This window comes from Equus quagga, chromosome 2 (genome assembly GCF_021613505.1).
Source record: "Equus quagga isolate Etosha38 chromosome 2, UCLA_HA_Equagga_1.0, whole genome shotgun sequence".
In the NCBI taxonomy this organism is placed as follows: domain Eukaryota; kingdom Metazoa; phylum Chordata; class Mammalia; order Perissodactyla; family Equidae; genus Equus; species Equus quagga.
This window is the reverse complement of record NC_060268.1, coordinates 69,154,870-69,177,901: the sequence shown is the minus strand read 5'-3', so window position 1 is coordinate 69,177,901 and position 23,032 is coordinate 69,154,870. Positions and strand designations below refer to the sequence as shown.

General features: G+C 39.7%; 1 protein-coding gene across 10 annotated transcripts in view; it reads right to left on the bottom strand.

The window, feature by feature from the left end:
* The window catches only part of SCAPER (S-phase cyclin A associated protein in the ER), a 513,402-nt gene that overhangs the window by 30,696 nt on the left and 459,674 nt on the right, over nt 1-23,032 (bottom strand). For all 10 annotated transcript variants that reach the window (XR_006887542.1, XM_046653964.1, XM_046653961.1 and 7 more), the window contains one exon: nt 10,189-10,426. Coding sequence is in view for 9 of the 10 variants with exons in the window: in XM_046653964.1 (XP_046509920.1) it covers nt 10,189-10,426 (238 nt within the window). In the remaining variant the exon portion in view is untranslated. The remainder of the gene's footprint in view (nt 1-10,188; nt 10,427-23,032) is intronic.

Below are 23,032 nucleotides of genomic sequence, written 5' to 3'. Positions count from 1 at the left end.
AGGGCCTATTATGTGCTAGCTAGTACAATGCTTTTATGTAATCTCATTTAATCCTCAGATCTGTGAGGTAGATTTTTTTTTTTAAGATTTTATTTTCCCTTTTTCTCCCAAAGCCCCCGGTACATAGTTGTGTATTTTTAGTTGTGGGTCCTTCCAGTTGTGGCATGTGGAACGCCCCCTCAGTGTGGCTTAATGAGCAGTCCCACGTCCGTGCCCAGGATTCGAACTGGTGAAACTCTGAGCCGCCGAAGCAGAGCATGCGAACTTAATCACTCGGCCACGGGGTCGGCCCCGTGAGGTAGATGTTTTTAATCTCCATTTTACAGATCAGAAACTGAGTCTTAAGGGTTCAAAGGACTTGTCTAAGGTCATACAACTTGGTAGCATGATGGCTTAAAGTCAGGTGGTCTGAATCCAGATTCAAAGGTCTGATGAGGATGGCTTCCTGTAACAGCTCTGTATTTTTGTGATGCATTGGGACTCAAACTGTCAACATGTCTTACATCTTCTAGTTTAACTCTTCAGCGGGTCAGACCGTTTATCTCATTTCAGTTTTCTTCTTCAGCTCCTTCGATTCTCTGAGGCAATTCATAAATTGTCTCCCAGATTCTTCTGAGGTCAGGCCCATGCTGGACCTAAAATCTCTTTTCCTGTCTTTTATAAACATAGTTCCTAAAATCTCACTTTTGACATTAAGTTGTTTTGATGAACTAGAACACGAGTTTCTCTGACCACATCTATCGTAAAAATAGTACTTTTCTCTCAAACACACTCTTTGCTTTAAAATGCAAATATTGTGTATTTGTCTTGTATTTACTTGAGTGTTACATGCTTGATTAGATGTCCAGCTACACCAATGATGTCTATGTGGACAGATGTTTTGCTTTAGCTTGCTAAACAGAGTACGGTGGTTCAAAAAAAATGACTATAAATCTTCGATAGTCCTCCCATTGAGAGGTGGAGCCTTTGTCTTCTCCCTTTGAATGTCAAAGCTTATGACTGATTTAACCAATAGAGTATGGTTGATATGTAACTAATGTGACTTCTAAGGCCAGATCATAAAAAGCCATGCAGGTTCTCTCTGGTTCTCTTGGAACACTTGTTTTCTAGAAGCTTTCTTTCAGGACCATCTCACTCAGAACCCAGACCCATGATATTCTGAGAAGCCTAAGTTGCACAGAGAAGCCATATGTAGAGTCTCTGGCCAACAGTCCTTGGTGAACCTAGTCTTTGAGACATCCCAGGCATCAAATATGAGAGTGAAGGAGCCTCCAGATAATTTCAGCTCCTAGCTATTTGAGTCAACCTGCCTGTCTGCTCCCCTCCTTCAGTCATTTGAGCCTCTCAGCTGAAGCCCTACATCATGGAGAAGTGACAAGCCATCCACTATGATGAGCCCTGTCTGAATTCTGGACCCACAGAATCTGTGATCATAATAAAATGGTTGTTTAACCCACTAAGTTTGTTTGGTTTTTATTTTTTATTTTTATTTTTTATTGTGGTCATAATAGCTTATAGCATAGTGAGATTTCAGTTGTACATTACTGTTTGTCATACACCATATAAGTATGCCCCTTCACCCCTTGTGCCCACCCTCCACCCCACTTCCCTCAGTAACCACTAATTTATTCTCTTTGCCCATAAGTTTGTTTATATTTCATATACGAGTGAAATCATATATGGTGTTTGTCTTTCTTTATCTGGCTTATTTCGCTTAACGTGATTCCCTCAAGGTTCATCCATGTGGTTGCGAATGGGATGATTTCATCTTTTTTATGGCTGAGTAGTATTCCATCATGTGTATGTATGTATATATATATATATATATATATATATATATATATATACATATACACACCACATCTTCTTTATCCAGTCAACAGTTGGTGGGTACTTGGGTTGCTTCCACATCTTAGCTATTGTGAATAGTGCTGCAATGAACATAGGGGTGCATAAGTCTCTTTTAATTGTTGATTTCAAGTTCTTTGGGTAAACACCCAGTAGTGAGATGGCTGGGTCATATGGTATTTCTATTTTTAATTTGTTGAGAAATCTCCATACTGTTTTCCATAGTGAGTATACCAGTTTGCATTCCTACCAGCAGTGGATGAGGGTTCCCTTTTCTCCACATCCTCTCCAACATTTGTTGTTTTTCGTCTTGCTGATTATAGCCATTCTAATGGGTGTAAGATGATATCTAAGTGTTGTTTTGGTTTGTATCTCACTGATGATTAGTGATGCTGAGCATCTTTTCGTGTGCCTATTGGCCATCTGTAGATCTTCTTTGGAAAAATGTCTGTTCATATCTTCTGCCCACTTTTTGATTGGGTTATTTTTCTGTAGTTCAGTGGTATGAGTTCTTTATATATTATGGAGATTAACCCCTTATTGGATATATGATTTACAAATATTTTCTCCCAGTTGGTGGGTTGTTTTTTCATTTTGATCTTGGTTTCCTTTGCCTTCCAGAAGCTTTTTAGTCTGATGAAGTCCCACTTGTTCATTTTTTCTTTTGTTTCCCCTGTCTGAGTAGACATGGTATTCGAAAAGATTCTTTTAAGTCTGATGTCAAAGAGTGTACTGCCTATATTTTCTTCCAGAAGTTTTATGGTTTCAGGTCTTACCTTCAATTATTTTGTCCATTTTGAGTCTATTTTTGTGCATGGGAAACGATAATGGTCTACTTTCATTCTTTTGCATGTGGCTGTCCAGTTTTCCCAGCACCATTTATTGAAGAGGCTTTCTTTTCTTCAGTGTATGTTCTTGGCTCCTTTGTCAAAGATTAGCTGTCCATAGATGTGTGGTTTTATTTCTGGGCTTTCAATTCTGTTCCATTGATCTATGTGTCTGTTGTTGTACCTGTACCATGCTGTTTTGATTAGTATAGCTTTGTAATATATTTTGAAGTCAGGGATTGCAATGCCACAAGCTTTGTTCTTGTTTTTCAGGATTGCTTTGGCTATTTGGGGTCTTTTCTTGCCCCATATGAATTTTAGGATTCTCTGCTCTATTTCTGTGAAGAATGTCATTGGGACTCTGATTGGGATTGCACTGAATCTGTAGATTCCTTTGGGTAGTATGGACATTTTAACTATGTTTATTCTTCCAATCCATGTGCATGGAATATCTTTCCATTTCTTTATGTCATTATTGATTTCTTTCAGTAATGTCTTATAGTTTTCTTTGTATAGGTCTTTCCTAGGTATTTTATTCTTTTGTTGTGATTGTAAATGGGATTGTATTCTTGAGTTCTTGTTCTGTTAGTTTGTTTATTTGAGTACAGAAATGCTACTAATTTTTGTCAGTTAACTTTGTACCCTACAACTTTGCTGGAGTTGCTGATTATTTCTAATACTTTTCCAGTGGATTCTTTAGGGTCTTCTATATATAAAATCATGTCATCTGCAAACAGTGAGAGTTTCACTTCTTCAGTGCCTATTTGGATTCTTTTTATTTGCTTTTCTTGCCTAATTGCTCTGGCCAAAACCTCTAGTACTATGTTCAATTAGAGTGGTGAGAGTGGGCACTCTTGTCCTGTTCCTGTTCTCAGAGGGATAGCTTTCAGTTTTTCCCCACTGAGTATGATATTGGCAGTGGGTTTCTCATATACGGCCTTTATCATGTTGAGGTACTTTCCTTCTATACCCATTTTATTGAGAGTTTTTATCATGAATGGATGTTGAATCTTGTCAAATGCTTTCTCTGCATCTATGGAAATTATGATGTGGTTTTTCTTCCTCATTTTGTTAATGTAGTGTATCACATTGATTGATTTGCGGATGTTGAATCATCCCTGTGTCCCTGGTATGAATCTTACTTGATCATGGTGTATGGTCTCTTTAATGTATTGCTGTATCTGGTTAGCCAATATTTTGTTCAGGATTTTTGCATCTGTGTTCATCAGCAATATTGGCCTGTAATTTTCGTTCTTTGTGTTGTCCTTATCTGGCTTTGGTATCAGGGTGATTTTGGCCTCACACAATGTGTTAGGAATATTTCCGTCTTCCTCAGTTTTGTGGAATAGTTAGAGAAGAATAGGTAATAAATCTTCTTTGAAATGTTTGGTAGAATTCTCCTGAGAAGCCATCTGGTCCTGGACTTTTATTTTGGGGGAGGTTTTTGATAACTGTTTCAATCTCTTTACTTGTGATTGGTCTATTCAGATTCTCTATTTCTTCTTGATTCAGTCTTGGGAGGTTGTAAGAGTCTAAGAATTTTATCCATTTCTTCTAGATTGTCCAGTTTGTTGGCATACAATTTTTCATAATATTCTCTTATAATTTTTTGTATTTGTGTGGTATACACTGTAATTTCTACTCTTTCCTTTCTAATTTTATTTATTTGAGCCTTCGCTTGTTTTTCTTAGTGAGTCTGGCTAAGGGTTTGTCAATTTTGTTTATCTTCTCAAAGAAACAGCTCCTTGTTTCATTGATCCTTTTTACAGTCTTTTTTTGTTTCAATTTCATTTATTTCTGCTCTAATTTTTATTATTTCCCTCCTTCTGCTGAGTTTGGGCTTTTTTTGTTCTTATTTTTCTAAGTCTGTTAGGTTTGGTTTAAGGTTGTTTATTTGAGCTTTTCTTGTTTGTTCACATGGGCCTGTATTGGTATAAATTGCCCTCTTAGGACCGCTTTTGCTGCATCCCATATGAGTTGGTATGGTGTGCTTTCATTTTCATTTGTCTCCAAATATTTTTTGATTTCTCCTTTTATTTCTTGGACGACCCATTAGTTGTACAGTAGCATGTTGTTTAGTCTCCACATTTTTGTTCCTTTCCCTGCTTTTTTCTTGTAGTTGATTTCTAGATCATAGCATCATGGTTAGAGAAGATAGTAGATATGATTTCAATCTTCTTAAATTTATTGAGGTTTGCCTTGTTTCCCAATAAATGGTCTGTCCTTGAGAATGTTCCATGCATGCTTGAGAAGGATGTATGTTCTGCTGTTTTTGGATGGAATGCTCTCTATATATCTAATAGGTTCATCTGGTTCAGTTTCTTGTTTAATTCCACTATCTCCCTGTTGACCTTTTGTCTGGATGATTTATCCATTGAACTAAGTGGGGTTTTGAGGTCCCCTACTATTATTGTGTTGTTAGTAATATCTTCTCATAGGTTTGTTAATAGTTGCTTTATGTACTTTGGTGCTCCTGTGTTGGGTGCATATATGTTTATAAGTGTTATGTTTTTTTGGAGGAGAGTCCCTTTGATTATTATATACTGCCCCTCTATGTCTCTCTTTACCTGTTTTATCTTGAAGTCTACTTTGTCTGATATAAGTAAAGCAATATCTGCTTTCTTTTGTTTGCCATTAGCTTGGAGTATTGTCTTCCATCCCTTCACTCTGAGCCTGTGTTTATCTTTAGATCTGAGGTGTGTTTCCTGGAGGTAGCATATTTTTGGGTCTTGTTCTTTAATCCATCCTGCCACTCTGTGTCTTTTGATTGGAGAATTCAGTCCATTTACATTCAGAGTGATTATCGATATATGAGGGCTTAATACTGCCATCTTATCGCACAATTTCTGGTTCTTCTGTATATCCTTTGTTTCTTGTCCCATGTATATTGGGCTACTGATTTGATTAGGTAGTTTTCCATGTTGGTTTTCTTTATTTTCTCCTTGTTTATTGTATATGTCTCTGTTCTAATTATTGTTTAGTGGTTACCATCAGGTTTGTATAAAAAGTCTTGAAGATGAGGTAGTCCATTTTCTGATTGCCTCTTATTTCCTTAGACTATACTGATTCCGTCCCTTTCCTCTGTGCTTTGTAAGTTATTTTTGTCATATCTTATTCCATCTTGTGTTGTGAGTTTATGGTTAAAATGATGAGATTATTTTTATTTTGGTGTTTTCCTTTTCTTTATCCTTGATGTAAGAATTAAGTGTTTACCAACCTGATCTGATAGAGAGCTGCCATTTTCTGATTATTGCCTACCTATTCATCTCCTTGCTCACAGCTTTGTAGCCCCTTTCCTGGTTTTTTTTTTTTTTTTCCTTTCAGGTATGAGGGCCTTCTTGAGGATTTCTTGTAGGGTGGGTCTTGTGGTGATGAACTCCCTTAGCTTTTGTTTATCTGGGAAAGTTTTTATTTCTCCATCATATCTGAAGGAGATTTTTGCTGGATAGAGTGGTCTTGGCTGGAAGTTTTGTCTTTCAGGATTTTGAATATATTGTTCCACGCTCTCCTAGCCTTTAAGGTTTCTGCTGAGAAATCCGCTGAAAGCCTGACAGGGGTTCCTTTGTAAGTTTTCTTCTGCTTTGCTGCCCTTAATATTTTTTCTTTGTCGTTGACTTTTGCCAGCTTTACTAGTATATGCCTTGCAGTAGGTCTTTTTACATTAACACAGTTGGGAGTTCTGGTAGCCTCTTTCATGTGGATTTCCATCTCCTTCCCCAGGTTTGGGAAATTCTCTGCTATTATTTCTTTGAGCAAGCTTTCTGCTCCATTCTCCTTCTCTTCCCCATCTGGAATACCTATAATCCTTATGTTGTACTTCCTAACTGAGTCAGATATTTCTCTGAGAGCTTCTTCATTTCTTTTTTGTCTTAGTTCTCTCTTCTCCTCCATCTGAAGCATTTCTATAGCATTGTCTTCTAAATTGCTAATTTGGTCTTCCATATTGTCAGTTTTATTGTTTAGGGAGTCCAGATGTTTTTTAATACTATTCATTGTGTTTTTCATCTCCAACTATTCTGCTTGGTTCTTCTTTAAAGTTTCAATCTCTTTTGTGAGGAAGCTCTTGAATTCGTTAATTTGTCTTTCTGTGTTTTCTTGTAACTTGTTGAGTTTTTTAATGATAGCTATTTTGAATTATTTGTCATTTAGGTTATGGATTTCTGTGTCTTCAGGGTTGGTTTCTGGGTACTTGTCATTTTCCTTCTGGTCTGGAGATTTAATACACTTTCTCATACTGCTTTATGGTGTGAAATTTGCCTCTGAGTGGCGTTATTATCTGGCCGCTGCTACCATGTGCCTCCACTGGGTGAGGATCAGGCACTGTGTATTCTGGGCCCAGCACGGTCTGGGGCTCCCCAGCTCCAGCCACTGGCTGCTTTTCTCACTGTGCAGTGCTCTGGCTGATGGCAGATCTGGAACACTGGGCAGGGGAAGGGGTGCTCTCCTTCCCCTGTGCTTCTCCCAGCCTACTCTTCTCACTCTGTGTGGAGCTCTGGGTGATAGCAGGACTGGAGTGCCAGGTGGGGTAAGAAGCACTTTCTTATACCTGCATGCCTCCCCCAACTGCTGCCTCTCTGTCTGCGTGGTGCTCTGGGCACTCACGGGCCTCCACCTGCCACTGCTTCTCTCTCTGTGTGGTGGTCCCAGCATTCATGTGGCTGGAGTGCAGAGCTGGAGTGCTGGGCAGGAACAGAGTGTCTCTCCCCAGCTGTGGTCCTCCCCCAGCCGGCCCCGTCACTGCACCACTCTCCTGGCAGACATGGGACAGGAGCACGGGACAGGAGTGCAGGGCTGGAGCACTGGGCAGGAATGGGGCGCCTCTCCCCAGCTGTGCCCCTCCTCCAGCTGGCCTGTCTCTCTCACTATGACACTCTCCCGGCGAATGTAGGGCTGGAGTGCGGGGTTGGAGTGCCAGGTGGGAATGGACTGCCTCTCTCCAGCCGTGCCCCTTTCCTAGCCGGCCCCTCTCTCACTGTACCACTCTCCTGGTGAGCATGGGGCTGAAGCATGGGGCTGGAGCGCTGGGCGGGAATGCAGCGTCTCTCCTCAGCTGCTCACCTCCCCTAGTTGGCCCCTCTCTCTCTGCGGAGCTCCTGCCGAGCAGCTTCACCTCCTTCCAGAGGATCCAGCCTTACCACCACCTTCAGAAGTATGGCTGCATGGGTCTCCCAGACATCTCCTGTGTCGTGTGGGTGTCTTCGGTTGGTGTTTGAATGTCCTTTTGCTTGTATTTTAGAAGGGAGAGTCCAAGGGAAGAGCTCATTCCACCACGATGCTGATGTCACTCCCCAGTTTGTTTGTTTTTTAAATGCATAAAAGTAACTGAAACAATAAGGTCATCATAGGTAGATGTATTAAAGGCCTCGATGCTAGAAATTCTGGGCATTCGGATCCCCACACATGCTGATGAGGAGTAAGAGAAAAACATGTACAGGACCCTGGGCACCATAAGGATGGCAGCCAGGAGGAAGGTCCTTGTAGGCTTTCCTAGCCCACGCACTGGTTAAGGGTAAAAGAGTACCTGGGAACAACACCTGAGAAGAGAATGAGAAACAGTGATGGCAAAATTGACTAAAATAAAATAAGACAGGAAAGGCAGAACAGAGACAAAAAAAGAAGAAAAAACAGGAAGGAAAGAATTAAGAGAAATATGGAGTTGCTGAAAAACAAAGAAGAAAGAAGGAAAGGTACTGGAGAACTGTTAAGAACCAGCTAAGAAAGAACATTCCACTTGGGAGGCAGGGCATTTGATTCTAAGAATCGCTTGAACACTTCTGAGTCACCCTGGTGTTTTTCCTGCTGTTTTTGGCAAAAGTGGCTCAAGTAGGGGATACATTTCAGGCTGGATATGGCAAAGAGCTGGAGAGAAAAAAATCTTGGTTTTTATCTTAGTTTGGCATAAAGGGCTCCAGAGATAAGCTTTTGATGTTTCTAACATTATTGGCCATTGTGCCTAAAGGCCACTAGGGAGCAGGGCTGGTTGGAGTTTAGTGGTGCTCCTTTGGAGTGAGGCTGCACAGGACAAGAGCTCACAGGAGGGGTGGGTGGAGAGCAGCGACCTGGGGCTCCCTGACACTCAGAGTAACTGACGGAATGGCTGACTTAATATAGATGCTTGTTTATGATGTGGAGTACTCCACAGCAGTACAAATCCGGGTCAGAAGACCCATGAAACTAGAAGCTAAGAGACAGTGTTTAGATATTTGCTATTCATAATCCCTGGTAACAAGGAAATCATTCTAGTTGGGCCTAGCTGATGGGTAGAAGACTGGTCTCCATATTCTGAGGACATAAAATTAGCATCTCCTGATTTCCAAGCTGTTTCCCGATGGAACACAATGGGCTTGGGTCTTCATGAAGTAGAGAAGTTATGTTTAACGCAGAGGCAAGAACTACCGACATTTTCTGAAGCAGATATCTCCTATTTTAGGTGGCTTTAAACTCTCAAAAGTTTACATACTGTATAGTTACCACCTAAGGCTAGTTCAATTGCTTTGGAAACTGAAAAGCATTTTCTCTAAGAAAGAGCTTTCTGTTCTTGTCATGGATAAACTAACCCTAGTTGAAAGATATTGAATTCAATGATACAACTTACTCACTAATTTCCTATTGTGAACAGAATGACAGGAAGACAAGAATTGCACATTTGTCATCAGCTACAAAACAGGAGCATTTCTTCCATCTCAGAATAGCCAAAGACCACCATTTTCATACATTTGTATCTCTCTAACCCTTTTCACTCTGAGCAAAGCAATTCATCTAAATTATGGGTTCATTATATGCCAAGTTTGTTCCTTTTTTAATGAAATCACTTGACAGTTAATAAACTGAAAGAGAAAGTCTACTCCTTGGGGCTTTCTCTGTTCCAAAGATTCAGTGTTTTTGAAAATTAAATTTCCTACTTGAAAAAAGTTTGTTTCTAACCTGACAATCTGGTGTTACAGCATAAAGCAATTTTTCTTTCCTTAGCTATAAAAACTTAATTTATAGGGGTTTGCACATTTAACATGCACTTTACACTGGACACAAATCAGTTAAATCATCCATAGAAAGTCATATCATTCAAAACAATTTATCTAATGTTGGTTCTGTTTATACACGAAACCATTACTTTCCTTAATATTTAAAAGTTGATGGGATGATAACGCCTTTCTCTAAAGAATCAAGACAGAAGGTTTATAAGCAACAGAGTGGCATAGACTTTGGAGTTAGAGAATCATGGGTACCAGTCCTGGCTCAACCTTGGGCAAATTATTTAACTGCCAGCATTTCCATCTGTAAAATGCATATAACAATATCTTGCAGGGGTTGTCATGAGAATAAATGATAAAGCATATGTAGCGCATCTAATACAGTTCCCAGAAGATAGTAGCTTAAAAACTGGTATGTATTATAATTTCCTTTATTGCAGTTTATTCCTTATGCCCCAAAGCAGGAGAAGAATCTCACATCATATCTACACTAAACATTAACTCTCGGTTGGTTAACACTAACCCTAACCGATGCTTGGTACCTGAAAAGCAGGCAGATCAAGAGCTGCAAAGCTGTTGAAGAAACGTAAACTCTGAACGGCCACTTGGATTGTGTTCTGAGCGTAACTCTCCTTGGGACTGGCAGTGCTGGGGTCCGAGACGGTGCCGTGGAAGAGGACACAATAGAGCATGTGCAGAACTCCAGCCATGTCTGTGGCCTGAAGAGCAGCTGTCAGTCCTGTGGGATCCTGGCGATTATTGTCAAATATGCTGTATGACCTGACAAAGAAACATGCAATTCTTTAAGAGAAATCTACTTAAAGGATGTTAGCATTTTTATAGGTCAAATGGAACAAGACAAGCAGACCATTAAAAGCAAATCATCTGAGTTGTGTAATAACGTAAGAAGAAACCTCAAGGAATAAATGCAGCCCTCCGCCACACAAGTGCACTGTGTCTTGTCCTTTTCTCCCCTTGAGAGACAAGGCTGCTGCAGCAGTGCCAAATGAGCCCTTTGCAGCCTAGGTCGCCCTGCTCTGCTTAGATTGTAGGTCTGGGCAAACTAGACAGAGTCCACAGACTCAGAGATCAAAAACACCATAGCTTCCTTTCTAGATACACAAAGGAAATCTCAGGGGAGGCAGCTACCAGGAAAGCATGAGGCCTCAAAAACCTAGTAGTGCGTTGGTGTACTGTGGCAGAGAGACACTTTCACTGCTTTAGAAGGCACAGTTCCAACAAGGAGTAGTGGCAGGACAGGTTGTGGCGCCAGATTTCCCAGAACAAGCAAGTACTGGATTAGCTTCATACAAATCACCACGAAGTCAGCTTAGCAACTGTGGCAGGCGGTGCTATGGATGAGCAAGAAGCAATGGCAGTGGCAAAAGAATTCCTAAAATCAATAGTAAAGTCAGCAAGGGTTTGCTAAATCCACTTCACTCCTGAACTCACGTATACATGAAGCATCTATCTAGTGATCAAGAGGCTGCAGTTTTAGTAAATGTGGCTGCCAAGCATTCATTCACCCTTTGTCTCTAGAAGCTGCACCCAGACTTCTCTCTGAGGAACCACACTCCCTTTCTCATGGCCAGAGTACTTCAGCTGGGCCCTCCTCCCTATGCACTCTGGCTCAAGGGTGTGCAGGCCTAAGGTAAGCTTACATTTTATTTCTCTGGCTATTCAGCATGGTTCAGGGATGGCACATGTCACAGTCAGAGCTAATGGAATGGAGGGAGATTCTTTTGCTGAAATACTTAGAAAGAAGCCTTCACTTTTTCTCCACTGGGTTTGAATCTGAGAAGATGTAAGGTCTACAGCTGCTGTAGCCACTTGCTCTAACCACTAGACAATCCTCAGGTCTCAGAGCTGTTCCAAGTGGGCCAGTAGCCCTCCTTCACGGGACACAGCTCTTTCTCAGGAAGGGAAGTTACAAGTCCTTGCTTAGTGTCTTCCTTTAATCTAGCATGATCTGCACAATACTGAGCAGCAGTGTCTTTTATGTTTCTGGCATGGGATGATACCCTTCCCTATTTTTAACACTAATACAAGTTTTCTCCTTTTTTTTGTTTGTTGTTGTCGTTCCTTTCAGCTGGAATCTGGAATAAGAGAGAGGTATTAAAAGATCTATGCTTATCTCATTAACTTGCCTAGAAGCACTCAAAAAACACCACTAATTAAATAAGAATTTGGAAGTGCTGGCTGGCAAGTTTCTAGCGTCTTGTCTAGTTTTCTAATTCATAACTTATTTTTTCCAAAGGGATTATTTTATTCATTTAAATTGCTAGTTGTATCAATATAGAATTTTATTCATAACCATGGTAAGTGTTTATCTCCTGAATGTGCACTATTTCTCATATTGCTAAGAATGCGAGATGACATTGTATACCTTATTCTCTTCTCAAGAAAGCAGCTCTCTTATGAAATACTGTCATCTCATTTATATGGCAGGATCTGCTAAGTATATTCACATTTGCACCACATCTCATTCTTAGTTTTTCATAATTGGTAGAGAAGGTTTTGTTCTCCTCATTGCACACATGAAGCAACGGAGACCTAGAGAGATTAGATGAGATGTTTTAGGTCATATAAATTTGTCAGTGGCAAAGGCAGGGGTACCGCCAAGGACTTCTGACTCTTTAAGGGCAGTGCTTTGTCCAAGGACCAAAACATCCAGGCAAACAGAAATTGGTCTCTTTTCTCTCCATGCTTTCTCTTAAGTCAAATTTTGGGATTAACTGAACTCTGTTAAACAAAGTACAAAGAGACTATAACGTAATCTCGTATCCTCATGGATAGACACTTTTTTGTGTCATGGCACTCAATAAAAGCAAAAAGTTAAGATATGATATTTATTTGCTCATAGGTGCATCTGAACCTTTATACAAACTCTGTTAGCTAATGTCAGTTGGCTCTTCCTTCCTTCCTTCCATTATAGCCATAAGAGTTAGAGGTCAGGCTCTGACTAGAGACGTGAGTGCAGATTAATGTGTCTGAGTTTATTATATAGGTTCCAAAAAGAGGTCTGTGTTTGTTTAACACTGACTGCCTTTCAGAACCACTGACAAGTCAGAAGACATTTCTCCCTAAAGCTAATTTCTAATAGGCTTGCAGAACCTTGGGGATGAGTGACATCATTGCTGGTGATAACAGTTTTACTGCTTTGTGATTCAGAATGCTGACTTCACCCACTACTGCCTGTGTTGTTTTTAAACTGATTATCAGCATATTCAAATATAGATATTCAGGAATATAGCTTTATCATTTAAAACACTTTATAATACTTAATCTTTCTACGCATTTATTAAATGACATGAACTCACTGCAATTAATATTACTCAAAAGAATAAATGCAAAAAAAGAAAAAGTAAGTGAAAGCAAAATAGTTCCTCCTTTCTCTACCCCACTCCAATATTTAGGAAAATAATAATCATAGATTACAAAACAACACATTCCAGGGTCTTTTGAAATATTCTCCTGATGAAATAAAAATCTTGATTCAGAAAAATCAATTAAATAAGCATTCAAGAACTCAGATGTGGAAATAATTCAAAATGTATATAATATTGCTTCATGGAAAAGAAGTGAGCCCATAGAGTATATGGGGCAGAGGGGTGGGGAGAGGGCTTGTCTGCTGCATTTGGCTTCCACAGGACTAATGCAGACCTGAAGCGGACTTTACAAAATGTTTACTTTTGATTTAGTCTGAAATACAGATAATTTGTCCATGAACAGGCTACCAGCTCCTGTTGGCTTTAACTGTCAGTTATAATCATTTTAAGTCTAAGTGTTTATAATAAAAAAGTAAAAGGCCTTATTCATATCAGGCATGGGTTATAGCTTTCTTCTAAAAATACACAGAAGATATGAAAAATCATATCTGAAATTTTGTATATAACACTCTGAGATCTTTGCAATTTTACCAGATTTTAAAGTGTTTTTGTTTGGTTTCTAGGACTAGAGATCTTAGTTTTATATTCATTTCTGTCCATTAAAAGTTAGATTCAATTAGGAAAAACTATAACTGGGCCATCAATACTCCTGCACAGTATCTGAAAACCCTACTTTGCCTTAAAGGAGAGTATAACTGGGCAAAAAAAGAGCAATGATTTGTGTAAGCCCTTCCATCTTTGCTATTTTAGACCACTTATGTACCAGTCCTTAGTTGGCCCAAAAAAGCAGCTGTGACAGTTCCAGACCCTGCAGCCCCATTTCACCTGTTTTTTCTTGGCTTGTTTGCTCTTGTCTCCCTGGTCCCCAGATTTCTGGCTTGGTAACATCCACTCTCATCTTCTTTAAGTGATGGTGATCTTCTAGACTGCTCTCCTAGCTTCTTGGATTTGGTTTTGTTCACTCTTTTAGTTCTGGAATCCCTAAGGCATCTTGTGAGAACCTCCCATTTTAGCCCCAGAACCCAGAGAACTCCACTCAAAGGTCTAGTGTTGGGAGTGAGTGGGATTAAATTATTATCTTTCCCAGTGATGGATGTGAACTTCACTGTTCAAGGAGAAGTAAATTATTTCTTAGAGGTATTCCAGCTGTGGGCTCTTACGTACTGGGATATTCTGGGACAGCTGATCTGCATCCAGTCTTATCACTCATCAGGTTTTGTGGTGAGCACAGGGGCATGATGATCTGTCCGACACTCTCTATTTAAAAAGCCAAAGTACCTGTGCTTCAGGAAGACTGACCACCTGTGATGTGCAAAGTCAAGGAGGACCTGTCCTAGAGGAGGTTACAGTTTAATAGGGGCAGGTGAGTATATCATTTCCTATCGCTGCTGGAATAAATTATCACAAGCTAGTTGCTCAAAACAACACAAAATTATTCTCTTATAGTTGTGGGGGTCAGAAATCCAAAAGAGGTTTTGCTAGGCTAAAATCAAGGTGTCACCAGAGCTGTGTTCCCTCTGGAGGCTGGGGAAAATTTGTTTCCTTGCCTTTTACAGCTTCTCAAGTATGATGGCATTTCTTGGTTTGTGGCCCCTTCCTCCATCTTCAAAGCCAGCAGTGTAGCATCTTCAAATCCCTCTCTAATGCTGACTTAGCTGCTCCCTTCTTTCACTTACAGGGACCTTTGTGATTACATTGGGCCCACCTGAATAATCCAGGATACTCTTCCCATCTCAAGATCCTTAATCATTTCTGCAAAATCTCTTTTGCCATGTCAGGTAACATGTTTATAGGTTCTGGGGATTAAGGTTTAGGTATCTTTGTCAGGGGCATTATTCCCCCCCCCCCTTTTTTATTGTGGTAAAATACACATAATATAAAACTTACCATCTTAACTCTTTTTAAGTGTACAGTTCAGTGGTATTAAATATATTCATAAAGTTGTGTAATCATCACCAATCATGTCCATAACTCTTTTATCATGTAAAACTGAAACTCTATACTCATTAAACAATAATTCCTCATTCCTCCCTCCCCCTCAGCAACCACCATTCTACTTTGTCTCTATGATTTTGACTAAATACCTCATATAAGTGGAATCATCATACAGTATTTACTTTTTTGTGACTGATTTATTTCAATTAGCATAATGTCCTCAAGGTTCATCCATGTTGTAGCATGTGTCACAATTTCCTTCCTTTTTAAGGCTAAGTAATATTCCATTGTATGTATATACCACATTTTGTTTATCCATTCATCCACTAATGGACACTTGGGTTGTTTCTACAGTTTAGTTATTGTGAATAATGCTGATATGGGTGTGCAGATATGTCTTTGAAACTTTGTTTTCAATTCTTTTGGGTATACCCAGAAGTGGAATTGCTGGACCATATGGTAATTCTATTTTTCTTTTTTTGAGGAACTGCCATAATGTTTTCCACAGCAGTTGTACCATTTTACATTCCCACCGCCAATGCACAAGTATTCTGATTTCTCCAATTCTTCACCAACACTTGTTATTTTCTATTTTTTAAGTAGCAGTCATCCTAATGGGTGTGAAGTGGTATCTCGTTGTAGGTTTTTGCTTTTGTTTGCTGAGCTAACATCTGTGCCAATCTTCCTCTATCTTTTCTATGTGGGATGCTGCCACAGCATGGCTTGATGAGCTGTGTGTAGGTCCATGCTCAGGATCTGAACCCGCGAACCCTGGGCCATGGAAGCAGAGCATGTGAACTTAACCACTATGCCACTGGGCCAGCCCCTCTCATTGTAGTTTTGATTTGCATTTCCCCACGATCAATGATGTTGAGTATCTTTTCATGGGCTTATAGGCCGTTTGTATATATTCTTTGGGGAAATACCTATTCAAGTCCTTTGCTCATGTTTTAATGGGGTTGTATTTTTGTTGTTGTTTTAGAAGATTTTCATAGTTTCTGGATATTAATCCCTTATCAGATGTATGATTTGCAAATATTTTCTCCCATTCTCTGGGTTGCTTCTCTTCTCTGTTGATATTACCTTTGGATGCACAAATTAAAAAAATTTTCATGCAGTCCAATTTGTCTACTTGTTTTTTACTGCCTGTGCCTAGTGTCATATCCAAGAAATCACTGCCAAATCCAATGTTGTGAAGCTTTTGCCCTATGTTTTCCTCTAAAATTTTAATAGTTTTAGGTTTCACATTTAGGTCTTTGATCCCTTTTGAGTTATGGTGTTAAGTAAGTGTCCGGCTTCATTCTTTTGCTTGTGGATATCCAGTTTCCCTAGCACCATTTGTTGAAGAGACTGTCCTTTCCGATTCAATGGTCTTGGCACCCTTGTCAAAAATCATTTGACCATATATGTGAGGGTTTATTTCTGGGCTCTCTATTCTATTCCATTGTTACATACGTCTGTCTTTATGCCATTACCACACTATTTTGATTACTGTAGCTTTGTAGGAAGTTTTGAACCAGGAAGTGTTAGTCTTCCAGCTTTGTTCTTCTTTTTCAAGATTATTTTGGTTATTTGAGGTCTCTTGAAATTCCATATGAATTTTACGATGGGTTTTTCTATTTCTGCAAAAAAAGTCCTTGGAATTTTGATAAGGATTGCAAGAAATCTATAGATTGCTTTGGGTAGTAATGACATCTTAACAATAATGTCTTCCAATCCATGAACATGTGGTGTGTTTCCACTTATTTATGCCTTTTTTTTTTTTTTTTTTTGAGGAAGATTAGCCCTGAGCTAACTGCTGCCAATCCTCCTCTTTTCACTGAGGAAGACTGGCCCTGAGCTAACATCCGTGCCCATCTTCCTCTACTTTACCTGTGGGATGCCTACCACAGCATGGTGTGCCAAGAGGTGCCATGTCCGCACCCGGGATCCAAACTGACAAATCCCGGGCCACTGAATTGGAATGTGCGCACTTAACCTTTGTGCCCCTGGGCTGGCCCTTATGCCTTCTTTCGTTTCTTTAGGCAATGTTTTGTACTTTTCATTGTACATGTAACTTCACCTTCTTGGTGAGGTTAATTCCTAAGTAATTTATTCTTTTTGATGCTATTGTAAATGGAATTGTTTTCATAATTTCCTTTTCAGACTATTCATTGTTAATGTATAGAAATGCAACTGATTTTTGTGAGTTAACTTTGTATTCTGTTACCTTGTTGAATTCATTTATTAGTTTTAACAGTTTTTTTGTGGAATCTTTAGGGTTTTCTACATACAGGCATACTTCAGAGATATTTTGGGTTTGGCTCCAGACCACTGCAATAAAGCAAATATTGCAGTAAAGTGAGTCACATAAATTTTTTGGTTTCCCAGTGCATATAAAAGTTATGTTTACACTATACTGTAGTCTAGTAAGCATGCAATTGCAAAATGTCTTAAAAAAAAGTACAGACTTTAATTAAAAAATACACTAGGCCTGATGGCATAGTGGTTAAAATTTGGCACACTCTGCTTCAGTGGCGTGGGTCTGGTTCCTGAGCACGGAACGACACCACTTGTCTGGCAGTAGCCATGCATGGCGGCAGCTCATATAGAAGAACTAGAAGGACTTACAACTAGAACATACAACTATTACTGGGGCTTTGGGAAGGGAAAAAAAAAAAAGAGGGGCTGGCCCCGTGGCCGAGTGGTTAAGTTCGCGCGCTCCGCTGCAGGCGGCCCAGTGTTTCGTTGGTTCGAATCCTGGGCGCGGACATGGCACTGCTCGTCAAACCACGCTGAGGCAGCGTCCCACATGCCACAACTAGAAGGACCCATAACGGAGAATATACAACTATGTACCGGGAGGCTTTGGGGAGAAAAAGGAAAAAAATAAAATCTTAAAAAAAAAAAAAAAAAAGAGAGAGAGGAAGGTTGGCAACAGATGTTAGCTCAGGATGAACCCTCCCCAGTAGAATATATATACTTTATTGCTAAGAAATGCTAACCATCTTCTGAGCCTTCAGAAAGTCATAATCTTTTTGCTGCTGGAGAGTCTTGGAAAAAATGCAATATCTGTGAAGAGCAACAAAGCAAAGTGCAATTAAACAAGGTATGCCTGTATAAGATCCCATCATCTGTGAACAGAGATAATTTTACTTCTCCCTTTCCAATTTAGATGACTTTTATTTCTTTTTCTTGACTAATTGCTTTGGCTATAACTTCCAGTAATGTTGAATAGAAGTGGTGGAAGTGGGCATCCTTTCCTTGTTCTTGAGAGCAAAAGCTTTCATTCTTTCACCATTGAGCATGATACTCCCTGTGGGTTTTTCAGATATGGCTTTTATTATGTGGAGGTAATTTCCTTCTATTCCTAGTTTGTTGAGTGTTTTTATCATGAAAGGGTGTTGAATTCTGTCAAATACTTTTTCTGTATTGAGATGATCATGTGTTTTTTTCTTTCATTCTGTTACTGTGACCTAATATACTGATTGATGTTCATATACTGAATCATTCTTGCATTCCAGGAATAAATCCCACTTGATTATGGGGTATAATCCTTTTAGTATGCTGTTGAATTCAGTCTGCTAGTATTTTGTTGAGGATTTTTACATCATTGTTCATAAGGGATATTGGTCTGTAATCTTCTCTCTTGTAGTGTCTTTGGCTTTGATATCAGGGTAATGATGGCCTCAGAACCAGTTAGGAAGTGTTGTCTCTTCTTCAATTGTTTGGAAAGGTTTGAGAAGGACTGGTGTTAGTTCTTCTTTAAACTTTGGTAGAATTCACCACTGAAGCCATTAGGTCCAGTGCTTTTCTTTGTTTGAAGATTTTAAATTACTGATTCAATCTCCTCACTGAATGTAGTACTCTAGAAGTGCTACTGTAATTACTACTTCTAGAGTAGTGTACTGTGGTGGAACAGGACTAAATCTTTCTGGTTGTGTACATTGTACTCCTGTCACTTCAGTCAAAATTGAAGTGTATTCATTGGGAATCAAGCAACACTGTTTCCTTACTTGAACTGGTAGGCAGGTAATTTGCTAAGTCTTTTTCCTCCCTTATCGTTGAAAGTTATATTTCAGATCCCTGTCACTCACTTTCTTCCCATCCTAAACACATGCAGTTAGTTCTTATAATCAAAAATAGGATTTAACAGCCATTTCTATAAATTTCATCCTTTTTCAGTCCTCATTTAGGTCAATGGTACACACTGGTATCTGCTAACTCTGCCAATCAACAGCTATTTCCTGGGTTCTTATTTTGTTTCTAGCCTGACGCTAGGTACCTGAGAGGGAGCTGCTAGGATATTTAGTCTCTTTCCTTAGAGAATCTTTTCATTTGAAGACATAAAACATATACACAGGACAAGGGAACCAGTAAACTAGGAGTAGACAAATATCAAGTAAGAGGTATAAATGGCAGGTGCCATCTCATATTCCTGAGGCAAGCACCCCTTTGATTGAATTGGAAAGGACTGGATTGGGATTCTGGGTGACAGAACTTAATAGATAACTATGGTTTTGTCTCTTAAAATCTGATCAGATGGCTAGAATCATGAGTAGAATAAAATAGGAGGAAGAGCCATGTTTTGATGAAAGCCAATTAGCTTAGAATCTAACATATTAAATACAAGTTTCTGGTAGAAGTTGCTAGAAGGAATTCGAAGAAGAAATATCTATCAGGGCCTTGTTATGAATGTAGTTTCTGCCTTAATTTTACTTACTTCTAAGCCTTGACTTACTTTTTCCTACATATTTTCTTTTTTTCTAATGTTTTCATCTTTTTAAAAATAAAAAACGTATATACTCTGTAAGCCATCTCAAATCTTTTTGGAACCAAGTTGGGTATAATAAATATATATTAAAAATAGCACCTTAGGCAACAGGTCAGGGTGACAGAGGTGTTAGTCTTCATTTGCCCATACCCTGTTCAATCCTGTGAGGGAAGAATAATCGAATTCACTTTTATAATGTGAGGAAACAGGCTTTCAAAAGCTAAGGAATCTGCCCACTGGTCACAGAACTAGGAGAGGAGAAATGGCATCCACATTTTTCTGACTCCTAAATCTGTGCTTTTCAACACAACACTACACAGGGTTTTCCTCTTGAGATCCTGCCCCTCAAAGTCGTAGAGCCAGTGAGAATCCAACTGCAAGTGTATCCTGGACATACTCTGTTGCCCTAAGGCTGGTGAGCCTGCACCTGTACTGACAGTCTTCCTTCATTATACCCTATCCCCTCTGGGAGTAGTAAGTCAGTGAAGCTGCCCCTAAACTTTGGCACTGCGGGCTAGGGCTCAGACAGCTCCCTTTCTCTGGCATAGTGCCTAGCACAGAGTGGACACACAATTGGAACTGTAGCAATGAAGTGGTTGTCTTTCTGTCCCTGTAAGTCAACTAATGCTTTATTACCACCTGGGATGAATCTTTTAAAAAAATTATTTTATTGAGGTCATAATGATTTATAACTTTGTGTATATATCAGTTTCTGTATAAACTACATTGTGCTCGCCACCAATAATCTATGTTTTGTGTGTGTGTGAGGAAGACTGGCCCTGAGCTAACATCCTTTGCCAGTCTTCCTCTTTTTGCTTGAGGAAGATTGTCCCTGAGCTAACATCTGTGCCAATCTTCCTCTATTTTGTATGTAGGACGCTGCCACAGCATGGCTTGATGAGCCGTGTATAGGTCCACGCCCAGGATCTGAACCTGTGAACCCTAGGCCACCGAAGTGGAGCACATGAACTTAACCTACAACACCGGGCTGGCCCCCCCCCCCAATAGTCTAGTTTCTATCTGTCACCAGACATATGTGCCCCTTTACTCCTTTTGCCTACCCTTCTACCCCCTTCTCCTCTGTAACCACTAATCTGTTCTCTTTATCCATGTTCCACATTAGGAGGAATCTTTCAGGAATCTCATTACTAGCATTTGCCCAGTTGTGAATATAGAGACAGCCCAGAGGTTCCTGCTCCTGTATGCTCTCACTTCCCAGACCTGAAGGATGCAGACGGTCATCCTTCCTTATCAGCCTAGAGGCTGGTATGCTCCTTTGGCAGGATTGCTGGGAGATAACTTATGAGGAGCACTTACCCTGGGCACATAAAAGGTGCTCAACAAGTGTCACTTCCTTTTGTTCCACTTGCTTAGCCCTATTTCATTTAGTTCATTCCCTATCTCCCAATACCAGCAAGTCTGCTGTCCAAGGACAGTGGCTAATGACAAGAAAAGATTTGAGAGCCAACAGAGATGATGCCAAGAGACAGGATGACAGTATCAAATATGAGACTGCAGAGAAAATAAAAGACAGATAACAGGATATTGGGAACACATTTATGTTTAGGGTAGGTTGGAATGTGGCAGATTCTATTTTTCAAACATAACCATAGCAATATTTCTGTCCAGTATACTCTTCTAGAACCTTTATATTTCCCATGAAGAGGTAAAGTCTATTTCTCCTCCCTTTAAAGCTGGGTGGGATTTTGTGATTGCCTTAACAAACAGAATTCAGTGGAAGTGATGCCGCATGACTTCTGAGGCTAGGTCATAGAAGGTGATATGGTCTCCACCTGGCTCTCTTACTTGTCGGGATGTTCCTTCTTGGAGCCTGCCATCAAGCTATCAAGAAGCCCAAATCAGCCTCAGTAGAGAGACCACATGGAAAGGTCCCCAGCTAACAGTGAGCATGAACCACAGACATGTGTCAACAAGCACTCAGATGATTCCAACCTCCAGCCTCAAGTCTTTCAACTGAGGCCCAGACACTGTGGAACAAAGATAAGCCATTCTCTCTGTTTCTTGACAGAATTCCTGACACACAGAATCTGAGAGATTAACAGATTGTTTTTTTCATCACTAAGTTTTGGGGTAATTTGTTACATCATCATAGTAACTGGAACAAGGAGAAGAAAAGCAAAGGAGACTCTATGGTAGGATGAGACCAGTGAAGTTCAGGGAGAAGAGTCAAGTCAGAATAGTCTGTATGCTGCCAAGGAGCAAGTAGGATGAGGTAACAGTAGGGAGACAGATTAGAGTTTGGTATAAAGAGAGACTTTTCAGGCAATAAAACTGATTAATGACAGAATAGGCTCCCTTAGTAAGTAATGAGTTCCCTGTCAATGGAGATATTCAAATACAGGCTGGATTAGGTTACTGAAAAGATCAAAACCTGAATGGAAGACTGGATTAAGGTGACTGTAAGGTTCCTTCCAGTCAACAGACTGTGACAGCATATTAGATCTGGGGTAAAAGGAAGAGAGATGGAATAGAGATGATGATGTTTAGAGCCTGATGCCTGGAAGACCGGTGATACCATACACAAAAAGAGAGACTATGAGAGGATTTAAAAAATTCTTCTTTTCCATTCCTTTTCTCTCTTGCCAAGATGACTGTTAATGATTCTTTCCACTTTCTACCTCCCCTCTAGTACATTCTTCACATGATACCTGATTAATGTGCCCAAAATATGGTTCTCAGTATGTCACTTCCCTGATCAAAGGCTTTTAATGACACCACTACCACCATCACATCTCAGCAAATCATTTATGTGGTTCACATAGTAATTTTACATTTATGATCTCATTTGACCCTCATAACAATCTGGGGGGTACTAAAATCACCACTACATACATCTCAAAATCCAGTGAAAGTACTCTATATATTCTTCATATTTTCTTGGTCTACCTTTTTCTCAACTCTAAATGTTCCAACTCTTCCTATCCTTCAAGGCCCATGTTATGTTTTAGTTGCTCTAGAAAACAGCTAATTCCTACAAATAAGAGTGATCTTTCCCTCCTATGAGCTTCATCGATGATGATGTGATAATAGTAACCAATATTTAGTAAGCATTTACTATGTACCAAGCAGTCTGCTAAGTGCTTTTTGTGTCTTATCTTCTCTCCTCTGTATCACTCTCCGGCTTACACCATGGATATTTGTATATGCATCTTCTTTCCTCTATTAGCTTACAAGTCCTTGACAACACAATTGATGTCTGAGTCATTTCTGCTTTCTCCCAAGCCTAGCACAGGGCCCAGCACAGAACAAGTGCTACATAAATATTTGTTTAATGAATGAATGAATAAT